The following is a 13,956-nucleotide window of genomic DNA, read 5'->3' as shown; positions in this document are numbered from 1 at the left end:
TTTATATTACCTACAATACCTGGACAGTTGGAAGCTTGTATTTTCCACTCTCATCTTCTATCAAGAAATAGTCATTGGTGAGAGAATTATGTTTACGTATGTTGAAAACATAAGAGCCTCGATGACCACCTTCATCAAAAAGAATTTACATGCTATGAACATTTTTGGCATGTGAACACAATGCTACTACGTTCAACATTGTTTACACAGTTGAAAAATAGTTTTCTGTTCCTAAACTTGTTGAAAAGTGTCTCTGGTTTTTCAATATTGAACCTATTTTGCAGCGAAAATACGGTGTACACGCTACATGTTTTCGGGGCGGGTTCTGGGCGCTTTTATGTTTAGTGTTGGGTTTTTGTGTGGATATTATTTTCATATTCTTCATCTAAAGTACCTTCGTAAAAAGCAAAACTTCTTCCAGAACCGTCTCAGAGACGTTGAAAACAAACTCAAGAGTTACTAACCATCTAGCCTTACAACAACCTTAAGAAGGTCGACTGTTACTCGTCTGCTGATGTCCTCTCAAGTTAAAGAAGATTTATATGGTGTATCATGGTCTAATCCAGCATGGAGTCACTTCCTTTGCTCGGCAAACGTTCTCGACTATTTCTGCGACCTTTCCAATCCTTTTTATGATAGGCAGTGCAATAATGAGGTTATTCGAATGCAAAGACTCCATCCTGAGCAGCTCTTGTGTATGACAGGTATTGAGTTTTATCTTCATCACGCTCAAGTAAGTCTGTCTACTGTGTAACTTTTTAAACCACTAAGTCTTGACTAACAGCCTAGTTAATTCCTAAGGCTTCGTCACGCATAACTCTAGCCTCTCCAAGAACTACCCATGTAGTGTGTCTAGTTTACCCACCTAACAACAAAGGTATGGCTTAGCTCATCATTTCAGTGCCTCATAGAACGCTCCGTATGGGTGTTAAGGTGTGAAAATAAGTTCTAATATCTAACCTGTAAACTGAAAGTGAAAACGGCGACTATCATTTATGGACGACCTTTGAAAGAATCTTAATTGACCTTGAGAAATATTAGCCAATTAGCAAACAGTTAGTTTAGATTAAAAATATATAATACAAAATCAAAGAATTGAAGTGGATACACTTCTTTTATATGGTCCTAAATCCTGTCAAGATTAGAAAGAGGTTCAAAGGTTCTAAAATCGTAATGCTCAAGGTAGAGGAACTCATCCATTCGGCTCTCTAATGGTCGGTGTCTGGAGTCATGCTAAGGTCATAAAAACCCTCTCAGCCTCGACCACACAGCTTCATTATTGTGGAGATAGTGGACAGCTTTGTCGGACACCACTTGAGGTTGTAAAATCAGATGACAATTCGTCATAAGCACTGACTCGACCGGTAGTGTTCGAGTAGAGAGCCTTCATAAGATTTATGTAATTCTGAGGTACACATTTCAATGATAGACACTGCCATAGAGCCTCTCGGTCTACAGAGTCAAATGCTGCTTTTAAGTCAAGAAAAACTATCATTGTCCGACGCCGATAAGCATGTCCGTGTTCTAAAACCTGACGAATGGTGAATATGTGGTCGATACAGCCACGACGAGGTCTAAAACCAACCTAATTTTCTCGTGTTTGGAGTTTACCAGATTTAGTTGGGCGCCCGATAATTATTGAGGCTAGTATTTTAGATGCTATGTTAGTCAAACTAATCCCTCTATGGTTATTGCAGGATGATTTTGATTCCTTCTTATATATTGGGACAATAAGTGATTGTGACCAGTCAGATAGGATTAGGTCCAACTCCAAGAGTCGGGGGACCTACCTGAATGTTTTATTCCGACTGTTTGGGAATGGTGGGTAACTGTAGAGTAGCTGAAGGCCAGCTTAGCTGTTCTCTAAAGTGTTTTGCTCATCGTTCTAAAAGTCTGGGCTGAGAACAGACAAGAGTTTCGTCTTTTTCCGAGATTGTCCCGCTTACACTTGACTTCCTAATTACAGTTTCTTTTATTAATCTGAAGAGTTATCTGGCGTTGCCTACAGCCGCTGCATTTTCCATTTCTTTTGCTTTCATTGCCCACCACTGCTCACGATCGTTCCTTAGACTTTTGGTTAACCTAGAACTGGTTTGCTTTCGCTCTCCATCGTGTTCAGAGTCTGATGGGATGAGTTTACGAGAATCCATCAGTGTAATAGGCTTGGAAGAAATCCATTGGCTTTTTGTAACTTTTTGGTTTAAATTACTAATAGATTTTACTACTGTTTCCACAGCTGTTCGTAAATCTTTCCAAGCAACAACTGGGTCAGTTTCGTTTACAAACTGCCTAGGTGTGAACTGAGTTGTTCCTGGAACTTGCTTATGGCTTTCACGTCTCAGTTCAATCCTAGTGGGTCTTCTTAGTGTGGTTTTTCTGTGTCCACTGAGGCGTAAGCGAATGCGTGCTCGTATTAAAGCATGATCAGAGTCTAAGCATGTATTCTAGTACGAGCTACAGTCTTCTATCGAGCCTCTCCAACAATAACTGATGGCAATATGGTCTGTTTGAGTCCATCGTTGGTTTGGTGCAGGTGGTCGCTATGTTAGACGGTGTCTCCTGCTTAAAATTAGTGTTTGCTAAAAATAAACGATTGTCTAAGCGCAGTTGCAGCAGACGATCACCATTATCTGTTCGCTGAGCCGGGATACTGAAATACTCACCAAAATGTCTTTCCGTTTGATTTAAGCTACCTACTTGGGCATTAAAGCCTCCTGCTACGAGTAGTATGTCTAAGCGTTTAGCTTTTTGAAGAAGTTCAGAGAGCTTTCTGTAGTCGACTGTTAACGAGGATCCATTCTCAGTCAGTGAGTCAGTTACAACGTAGAACTTTGTACGTACACACATCAGTTCGAGTTGCCATACCACATTAGCACAGAGATGCAGTTGTCCATTCAAATCCCATAGTGGTAGAAGTAGTAAGAGTATAAGCATTATGTGAAAGATAAGGGTTTGAAGATGTTATTAAAGGAGTATAATACGGTGAAAGAAATTTGGAAAGAGAAAAAGGATAGGGACATGAAGAATTCAGAAGATTAGAATTAGGCAGGACACAAAGAGTGGATGCACCTTCGCCATTGCCAACGATTTTGAGCCATGTCATTCAAGGTCTCTAACCATCGATTGCCATCATCTCGCGAATACCAACCAGGTAGTCTACACCTACCAACATGGCTTAATCTAATTGTCAGCGACTTCATGGATTTATGCCATGTTTTGGTCTGGCCGCCCCTAGCTTTCTTCCAACCTACTCCTACACTATGAAACATTGCACGTCGGGGCAGTCGGTGGTTGGGCATACATTCTAATAGTGTTTGTTCTGCTCTCGTACTAAGTGCTATGCCTACACCTGCAAGTTCATGAGAACTAGCCATCAGGTCGCGAGATACGCGGAGGATTATCTCGTCGGCTCTCCGTTTTGGCGAGGTGAGGTCGAGTGAACGACCACACTAGGATCCTGTATGCGTGTTTCCGAGACAGCATACATCAATGATTCGAGATTCTAGGGTTTTAGCCAGAGAGGCCTGCTGGCCGATTCGACATAGGGTGCGTATGTTCAAAGCTCCAAACGCGTGGCCATGTGAGAGCATTTCGAGAAGGATAGTTAGCTCTCCCCACTCTCGGCCGTACCAGGGTATTTGGGGGCATGCCTAACATGCCCCAACCACCTCGATTGATGAAGATTTACTACGTCGTCAATCGATTTGCCGTCCCTACCCATTGCCCTGTTCCTAACCCAGGCATTGCTTAATCAGCGTTTCCAAAATACACAGGCACGGCTTCAAAGAAACCTGCGATCGAATAGCAGTAACCTACGAATATTCTCTATTCTTAATGGCCATGTTTCACATCCATAAATTAGAACGGATCGAACTGCTGCGTAGTAAACGCGTTCTTCGGTTGACAGATGGATATATCACCTACGCCACAAGTAACGCAAGTTGGTAAAAACCAATTGGGCCTTCTAAATCCGTGTCGAGATGTCATCAGGAACGATGAAGATTCCAAGATGAATGGAGAGGTCGATACTCTCGACTACTTCATTCTCCATCATTGATTCAGGCACTGACGCAAGCCAATCCTGAAGCAACACTTTGCACTCGGAAGGTGAGAATCCCATCCCAAACATGCTTGCACTGTTGCTTAAAGTAGTCAGTGCTTCACCAAACAGATTTACGACATTTTGATATTCTAAGTCAACAAGTGAATCTTCTGGTAGAAGATCAACTTCTCAAAGGTCATAAGAGGAAAGTGTTTTCTGTAAAAGCATGTCTATGGCAAAGTCAAATGGAAATGGGGAAAGCGGACAACGCTGACGATTACCGAATGAAGCAATCAAATTCGATGACAGTTTGCAATATGCTTTGGTTCGACCAGTGGTTTCTCAGTAGAGAGCTTAGACATAGTATCCCTTTCAGTGTCAGACACTGTCACAGAACCTTACAATCAACTAAGTCGGACATCGGAAATTATGTCCAAGTCCCAGAACCTGCCAAGTTGTGAATGTTTGGTTTATACATCCACGTCCAGACATGAGACGCACCCAGTTTTCTTGGGTTCGCTCTTTACGAACTCTGGTTAAGCGTCGAATTATCAATAAGGCTAATATTTTAGATACCATATTAGTTAAACAGATTCCTCTGTGATTGTCACATGAGGATTTTTGTCCTTTTTTATAAATTGGAGCGATCGTGACCTGTCAGATAGGATTACTTCCAGTTTCCATATTCTAGTTAAGGCTTAAACATACAAACTTAAGTGGGATCTATTGTCAAAATATGTATTTAGTCTTGTTAGTACACTTAGACGCTAATTATGTTACTATTTTGTATCATAGACTGCATCCTGTGTAGCTCAAATGTCCAACTCTATGCTCTAGTTGTGTCAAAATCTGTTTACTAGGAAAAGCAATGAAGCTTTTTCGAAAGATTTAGTATTAAAGCATTTCATTAGATATTATTGGGTACTTAATTATAGTAGTGAATCTCGTCTATAAATAAATTTTTTACTTAGAAACCAAGATCAACATTAGGAGTAATGAAAGCAAAAAAGATTGTTAATTTCTTTTCATTTTTCATAGGAACCTATACTGTTCATAATACGAAAGCAGCAACGTTTATCTCCCACTCAAGTCACTCCATTGGCTTATTACTATGTGATTAACGGGACAGTACTTCAAGCGCCAGATCTTTCTACTCTACTGAACTCTCGTTTATTGACAGCAATTGTAGGGTTGAAGAAAGTAATCCAGGTATTATTTTGGTTTCGGCATCATTAACCTTATTCTCATTGTTTGAATTTCAATTTGGAAATATTGTCTGTTTGTATGCATAACATGTCAAGTAGATCCTGAGTTTGACAAAACTTCCAACAGAATAATCAGGTTTCCTTTCATGTTATCAATTTTTAATCGTTTTTGAATTTCTTCTACTAAAGCCTGCACCTAATAAACTTCAGGTACATATCACAGCGTAAGATGTTTTCGTCTGTCACCCAACAATGCCTGTTATGTTGTCCTCCAACTTGTACATAGAAAACTGCGGTATAATTATTGGTCCATTCTTCCACGTTACCCTTTATTTGGTTGAAGATAGTTTTTAAGCCTTTTCCACATGTCTTCGGCGTTGTTTGTGTGTATTTTAATATAGGGATCTACAAGGTACCGTTTGTGTACACGACAGGTGTATCCAAATCATAGTAAACATTTATAAGTCCTCTAGTCATACGTTATCGTTGCTGTCCCTTGAATCAACGTATTTCTTAATTATGAGTTTCACAACTGATGCCACACCATCTGAGTAATCTCCTTTTTTGACCTTTGGTCTAGTACGTAAACTCATTTTCCTAACCAGCATGGTTTCGCATCTTTAACGTCGAATTAAAAAGATTTGTTATTTAACTTCATTGTAGTAATCTTAAGACAAAAATCCGATTTGAAAAATACAAGAAGCTTTAAGCTGATATAATATACTCGTTAGTAATTATAAAATTTGTGCTTTTGTAGACATTAGGTCCTTGTGCTCGATATCATCCTTCAGACGGTTCCTATTCATGGGATGACCCTAATGTTTTGCTTGGATATAATAAAGAACCAGATCAAACTTATGCAAAATCTCAATCTACCTCAAATACTGAAAGAGATTTATATAAAAGTGCAAATTTATTTCAAGTTCAAAGAACAGATACCCTACTTGCTGACTGGATGAATCGCTTTCCCGTCCCATCAGCAAGTTTTATTCAAAATCTGGCCAACTCAGGACAAACGTCATCTGTAGCGACAGTTACTTCTGCAGTTAACGCGAGTGGAGTCGTTTCTCTTACATCAGCTCAAACCGTAAGAATCTATTCACACAACTAATGCAATCATTTAATGTGTATTTATTCAAATTAGACTTTACTTAAAAATTATTAATAATCATAGTCTAGATCATGAAGTGATGTCGAAAAAAAACAATAACCAGGAAGCACTGGACAACTATTTCGTACTACTTTCGATGTTTGAACTACCGTGCTCTTACGGTAGAAATCAGAAATAAACGAGAAGAGAAACTTGAAATACAATTCTTGTTTGGTGGTCACAGTATTTCTAGTTTACTTTGTTTAATTTACATGCACTTTTACTAGTAAGCGCCGTAAATATTTACAGAGTTTCAAATTCTTGATGTATAACACACCGTTAGTTTTTATATAGAGTAAGCATAGCTGAAAGATCGACGTATGCAAAAAATTAAAAAATTTAAAGTACCTAGGGAAAATAAGGATTAAGTTATCGGCAAATACATACCGATACCCAACAGGTTTTTCTTAAATGGTCATCATTGAAAGCAGTAAATAAACCTCTCGACAGCTCTTTAACACTAATGGTCGAACCAGAGCTTATTGCAAACTGTCTTCGGAATTGATTGCTTCAATTGGTAGTCGTCAGCGTTGTCCGTTTTCCCCATTTCCATTTGACTTTGCCACAGACATACTTTTACAGATAACACTTTCCTCATATGACCTTTGAGAGGCTGATCTTCTACCAGAAGATTCACTTGTTGACTTAGAATTTATTTATTTATTTGAACACATAAATATTGGTATAGGGGGGCACCAGATGTATATGCGCCACACAAAACAATGAGAATGGGAAGAGAAAAAGGTGAGGTGCGTTTAAGGAAAAAAGAAGAACAATAGCAACCACAGATTAGTATATGTTAGCGTAATAATAAGAATAATAATGGGGGAAACAGAAAGTTACAACCAGAAGAATTCTTCCAGTTAAGGAAGTTTAAACCACTATTTATAAAGGAAGTAAAAGAAGGTTACAGCAGGATCGCCACTGGCTTCTATTGTGAGCCATATCTGACAACGTCTCTAGAAATTGTGTTGCACCATCTCTCGGACCCCAGCCAGGTAATCGTGAAGGGCCAACAAAAGCCAGCCCCCAAAATGCCCTTGTACGGCCGAGGGTTGGGAGAGTCAGCTCTCCATCCCGAAGTGCTCTTGTATGACCACGCGGGTGCGGCGACTGTCAGGGAAGTCCTGCTCACTGCCTTCTCCTGGTGAGGGTGTTGTTTACGAAATTGAGAGGATGAAAAGCGAATGTCCGGAGCTTTAACCGCGTTGGTTGACACGGAGGGTCAACCTAATGGAGTTGGAAAACCCTGATTCCAAACCAATAGTGCACATGGGCTCTAGTATCCTGAGGGAACAAATGGTGTATGGACCAATTGTTGGTCACCGACTATCATTGGACTGCATCTTCTGACGTTGCTCCACCGTCTTGTAGATCAGACCTTTAAGTCAAAGGCTCCGTGTGGCCCCCAGGAAGACCACCTGCTTCAGTCTGGGCACCCGGGCAGTATCACAGCCCTCACACAAATAAAATGGAATGACGATATTTCCTGAGAATACTATTCCGGCTTCTATTAAAAGTCAAACAATTCAAATTATTATTATTATTATTCACCTCGTCACTTATTCACTCCCTTTTATTCGCAATTTGTGTATCCTTACTTTTCAACTTATACAACAGCTTGCCCATGGTGAAAACTCTATTCTATCTAAACGATCTGCAGTCACTGTCTGGTCGAAAGTGAATGCTTCCACCGAATATAAATACTGAATCAGTCTTTCTGAAAACACATGCACCGTTCAAACTGGCTTCCTTCAATGTTCTCACAGTAATGCAGATCGGACAACAGATAGGGCTGGCTATATCTTTAGAAAGTCTCAATATCGACGTTTGTTGTCTATCCGAGACCCGTATTCAAGACTCTAGTGAAATACTACAAATTGGCTCTCCATCTGTCGCTTCCAAAGGTTTGTTTTACGTGCGTTTATCCGGGAACCCTGTGGCATCTTCGCCTGGTCTTGCTGGCATTGGTATCGCACTAAGCGCTAGAGCTGAGGCAGCACTAATCGATTGGATCCCCATTAACAGTCGGTTATATGCTGTTAGATTAGAAAGTTCCATCAAAGTGAGAAGAAATCGGCGTGAGAAACGGTGTCTTTTCGTCATCTCCGCCTATGCCCCGACAGATTGCAGCCCGGATGCAATCAAGGATGAATTGTACTACCAGTTAACTGTTCTTCTCCAGAAACTGCGTTCGACAGATATTGTAGTACTAGTTAGAGACTTGAATGCACAGGTCGGGCATCTAGGCACAGAAGAGAGTCGTTTAGGTGGCCGATGGGGACGTGTTGGTCGCAGGAGTGAGTGCGTACGTGCCCTGTTAATATATGGACGTTATAAGACCGCTAATCAGAGAGCCGCAAATTATCGATTGGGACAGTGACACACGAAAACCATGCGAGCAGTCTAGAGTGCTTGTCAGTCCTGTTATCTGCCTAGCCCAGCCAGTTAAGTCCAGAACACCAATAACAGCCTCTGCCATATGAACCATTATTCTCAAACATACTGGGATTATATACCAATCAAACAGACCACATCGTACCATAAAATAGAAAATAACATTTGTACAAGACTTGGCCAAATGTGGCTGTGAATAGGGGGAACAGTAATTAATGGACATGGATAACTCAAGAATGGTAAATCGTATAATAATAGTTCATAGGTCAAAATAAAGCTTATAATAAGAGGGACACGGATACAAATATTTCAGTTACTTAACAATTATACAATAGGAAATATGCATATCACATTGGTCCATAAATAGTCCTCAAAGTTACGATTCATAATTCTCCACAGGATATAACATCTCCCCTTTTTTGAAAGATCAGGATTTTAAATTTCTCGAATTCATCTTCCCCCACGAAAGAGTGTTGGATCCTCATATACCCAAGTTACCATTAATGTGACATTATTTAAAACACGTTTGTCGCATTTAACAGAGAATCCACTAGAACTGACTAGATCTTTAGGATCGACGGCATTTGATTTGAGGTCACCAGTGTCTAATTCTTCTGAAACAGCTTCCTTGAATTTATTGAGAACCTCATTAGTAGATAGTGAATCATTGGGATAATCGGTATCTACGAAAACTGTATTGGATTCTCGACTATCATTTGATGAATATGACATATTTTCTGGTAAAACATGAGAATCTGAAGAATTAGATTCGCCAGAAATTTCTGTTGTAGAATGACGAGCTCCAATTGGTGCGGCTGCGTTTAGTGCACTGCTCAAATTTTCTGTTTCTACATGGGTGGTTGCTGCAGCAATTTTACGGGCGTTTAACATGATATTGTCTTTCTGTAAACTGGACCACTCATTGTTTGCACGTTCTGTTTCGGCACAGTCATCGCCGATGCACTACCTGGCGTCCTCCCTCTGCATCTCAAGCCTGGACTCAGATTGATCACATCGCGATCAGCTACCGCTGGCGTGGTTGTGTACAAGACTGCCGCTCCTTTTGGAGTACCTATCTGGATTCTGATCATGCTCTTGTCTGCGCCAATCTTTTCAGTAGCTAACGGATTGATGTCAGTAAATTGGTTGCAACTTCTGTTGCAAGTAAGTATCGAACCGAGATAGCTTCTAGGCTAGCTGCCATCCCACTGAAAAGTATAGATGAGCATTGGTTGCATCTTCACGACGCCATGAAAATGGCGAGTAAACTCGCTTGCGGCTTCGCGAAACGTCCCGCTTATAAGCACTGGGTTTCTTCTGGTTCCTTACAACTGATGGAAGCCCGTCGGTCTACTCCGGATGACCGTGAGTTTGACCACAAACGAAGGCTATTACGCAACGAAATTGGGCAAAGCTTGCGTAAGGACCGAGAAGCCTGGTGGTCGGAGCGTGCTAATGAGCTGGAAGCAGTAGATGCATCTGGTAACTGCCGGAAGCTCTTCCAACTCATCCGAGCCACTGGCAGCAAGAAGTCTGGTGTGAGTGAAACAATCAGTGAAAATGACAGGATACCAATCACTAACATCTATCGACGTCTTGGACGATGAGCGGAATTCTTTGAATGGCAGTTCAACTGGCCTGTTGCTCCAGCAACATCGACCAGATTGTCCTGCCCCCATGGCCGGTGACGACTGATCCACCAAACGAGGCGGAAGTCCGCAAGGAACTCCAACTCTTGAAGCGCTACAAATCACCGGGCCCAGATGACTTACCTCCGGCTCTTTTTAAAGATGGTGGTGACTTTCTGACTAAGGAATTGACTGTATTGTTTACAAAGGTTTGGGAGCTAGAAAGTGTTCCAACATCATGGAATGAGTCGATAGTCGCCCCTATCTTTAAAAAGGGTTAACTTAAGCCAAGCAATAGTAGTCACATTTGATCAGCCCAGTAGTCCGGTACTGTCTGTTTCGGAGACGTGCCCTATACTTGGTTAAAATCCTACTATCCTCGAAACAGAACGTGCAAACAATGAGTGGTCCAGTTTACAGAAAGACAATATCATGTTAAACGCCCGTAAAATTGCTGCAGCAACCACCCATGTAGAAACAGAAAATTTGAGCAGTGCACTAAACGCAGCCGCACCAATTGGAGCTCGTCATTCTACAACAGAAATTTCTGGCGAATCTAATTCTTCAGATTCTCATGTTTTACCAGAAAATATGTCATATTCATCAAATGATAGTCGAGAATCCAATACAGTTTTCGTAGATACCGATTATCCCAATGATTCACTATCTACTAATGAGGTTCTCAATAAATTCAAGGAAGCTGTTTCAGAAGAATTAGACACTGGTGACCTCAAATCAAATGCCGTCGATCCTAAAGATCTAGTCAGTTCTAGTGGATTCTCTGTTAAATGCGACAAACGTGTTTTAAATAATGTCACATTAATGGTAACTTGGGTATATGAGGATCCAACACTCTTTCGTGGGGGAAGATGAATTCGAGAAATTTAAAATCCGGATCTTTCAAAAAAGGGGAGATGTTATATCCTGTGGAGAATTATGAATCGTAACTTTGAGGACTATTTATGGACCAATGTGATATGCATATTTCCTATTGTATAATTGTTAAGTAACTGAAATATTTGTATCCGTGTCCCTCTTATTATAAGCTTTATTTTGACCTATGAACTATTATTATACGATTTACCATTCTTGAGTTATCCATGTCCATTAATTACTGTTCCCCCTATTCACAGCCACATTTGGCCAAGTCTTGTACAAATGTTATTTTCTATTTTATGGTACGATGTGGTCTGTTTGATTGGTATATAATCCCAGTATGTTTGAGAATAATGATTCATATGGCAGAGGCTGTTATTGGTGTTCTGGACTTAACTGGCTGGGCTAGGCAGATAACAGGACTGACAAGCACTCTAGACTGCTCGCATGGTTTTCGTGTGTCACTGTCCCAATCGATAATTTGCGGCTCTCTGATTAGCGGTCTTATAACGTCCATATATTAACAGGGCACGTACGCACTCACTCCTGCGACCAACACGTCCCCATCGGCCACCTAAACGACTCTCTTCTGTGCCTAGATGCCCGACCTGTGCATTCAAGTCTCTAACTAGTACTACAATATCTGTCGAACGCAGTTTCTGGAGAAGAACAGTTAACTGGTAGTACAATTCATCCTTGATTGCATCCGGGCTGCAATCTGTCGGGGCATAGGCGGAGATGACGAAAAGACACCGTTTCTCACGCCGATTTCTTCTCACTTTGATGGAACTTTCTAATCTAACAGCATATAACCGACTGTTAATGGGGATCCAATCGATTAGTGCTGCCTCAGCTCTAGCGCTTAGTGCGATACCAATGCCAGCAAGACCAGGCGAAGATGCCACAGGGTTCCCGGATAAACGCACGTAAAACAAACCTTTGGAAGCGACAGATGGAGAGCCAATTTGTAGTATTTCACTAGAGTCTTGAATACGGGTCTCGGATAGACAACAAACGTCGATATTGAGACTTTCTAAAGATATAGCCAGCCCTATCTGTTGTCCGATCTGCATTACTGTGAGAACATTGAAGGAAGCCAGTTTGAACGGTGCATGTGTTTTCAGAAAGACTGATTCAGTATTTATATTCGGTGGAAGCATTCACTTTCGACCAGACAGTGACTGAAGATCGCCCGAACCGAAAATTTCCTGAGTTCATGAAGTCATTGAATATAGAGCTGAGACACGTTAATGGGTTTATTTATTTACTTCTTTAACCTCTCGTGAACTAGCATCGGCCGCCATTAGCATTCTCCATTCAACCCTGTTCTGGGCAATCCTTTCCAGTTGTTTTTCATCCTTTTCATATCAGACATCGTTTCAGACCACCACCTGGTTGTTGCCATGATGAAACTGAAGCTAAATAAACACTGGACAACTGGGGGAACATCATTACAAATGTTCAGTATAGCCTTCCTTCGTTGATAGGTTTAGGGAAAATTTTTGTAGGCCGCTTGTTTATAGTAACAAGTTCTGATTGACATTGTCCAACACTATTTACGATTGGGCTGGTACATTCAGTGTTTGTTTTCTCACAAATTCTGTTCTTCTCGATTCCATTCTTATTATTTCACTAATTTATATTTCTGTAAGCGTATCTTTGATGCCAAATCCTTTCTAACTGTACTGATACTGTTAATACTTCCACTACTTTGGGACGTTCCCTAACGACTTTATCTCTGTATGGCGGTGGCTTATGGTAACTTATAGCGGTGTAAGTTTGTACTATGTTCTTTTTCGTGGTTGACTGAGTGATGATTGTGTTGTTGAACAAAGTGAAGACCCATTCACAAACTCACGTCCATTAACTGTCACTTCATGACTTTTAGAATTAACTAACTCTTGCTCTTTGGAAATATTTTGTTTCTTTTGATGGAGTATCTCTACGGTTTTTTTTATTCCAGGCATCTTCTATAAAGGAAGAAAACCTTCAGATCAACTGCAATTCTCCAGCTAAATTACCTACAAGGCTGCCTACATTACCCGGTGTTTCTGTTGTCCCTGGACCATCACCAAGCACTTCAACGCAACCATCACTGCCTGTAGATCGAAAACCTCGTGTTTAACATGTTTTTAGTTTCTTCAATTGATACTGTTAAAGGCTTGACACAAATATGGTTTGGTATAACACTATTTTTATTTCGATAAGTTTACTTAGCCATCCAAACTTGATGTACACTGAAGTCTTGTTTTACTTACTAATGTGAAATTATTGACTTTTCTTGTTTATATATATAATTTTTTTCTACTAAAAATTGACTTTTATTCACGCCTTTTCCGTAAATTGGAGCGTATAATTAACATATGGACCATTTTGTTTTCGAACAATAGCATCATGATCCTCTTACGTTACTAAAATTTCTATCTTTACCAACTTGTTTAATTCCATTAAGAATAGTATTGTAAGTCTGTAATCATTTACGAACATATTCATTTATCTATTTTTAACAGGTTGTAACACTCATTTACTCAGACTAGTGAATTTCAAGCATAACTTTACTGCTGCGTTTCATAAATAGCATTGAGGTGTGTGAATCACACTTGGAATGATAGGCAAGACGTTATAATAGCTTTGATTTTTATTTGTGCTACTTATTTT

The 13,956-nt window shown here is 40.3% G+C and overlaps 1 protein-coding gene across 1 annotated transcript; it reads left to right on the top strand.

Moving 5' to 3' along the window:
• Positions 1-292: 292 nt before the first annotated feature.
• Smp_008120 (med-6-related) lies at positions 293-13,607 on the top strand. The gene is made up of 4 exons (XM_018794446.1): positions 293-733; positions 5,081-5,251; positions 6,005-6,334; positions 13,262-13,607. Exons 1-4 carry the CDS (start codon positions 515-517, stop codon positions 13,421-13,423), a joined length of 882 nt encoding a protein of 293 aa, XP_018648858.1. The 5' UTR covers positions 293-514; the 3' UTR covers positions 13,424-13,607.
• The last annotated feature ends 349 nt before the right edge of the window (positions 13,608-13,956 follow it).

The sequence above is a fragment of the Schistosoma mansoni genome, chromosome 1 (assembly GCF_000237925.1).
Source record: "Schistosoma mansoni strain Puerto Rico chromosome 1, complete genome".
Taxonomy (NCBI): Eukaryota; Metazoa; Platyhelminthes; class Trematoda; order Strigeidida; family Schistosomatidae; genus Schistosoma; species Schistosoma mansoni.
Note: the sequence above shows the minus strand (reverse complement) of the source record. Positions and strands in the feature narration are given on the sequence as shown.

Coding starts and splice junctions, on each gene's coding strand:
- Smp_008120 (XM_018794446.1), top strand. CDS start 515: ATGTCCTCTCAAGTTAAAGAAGATTTATATGGTGTATCATGGTCTAAT. Junction 5,252..6,004: donor GGTTGAAGAAAGTAATCCAG/GTATTATTTTGG, acceptor GTGCTTTTGTAG/ACATTAGGTCCTTGTGCTCG. Junction 6,335..13,261: donor CTCTTACATCAGCTCAAACC/GTAAGAATCTAT, acceptor TTTTTATTCCAG/GCATCTTCTATAAAGGAAGA.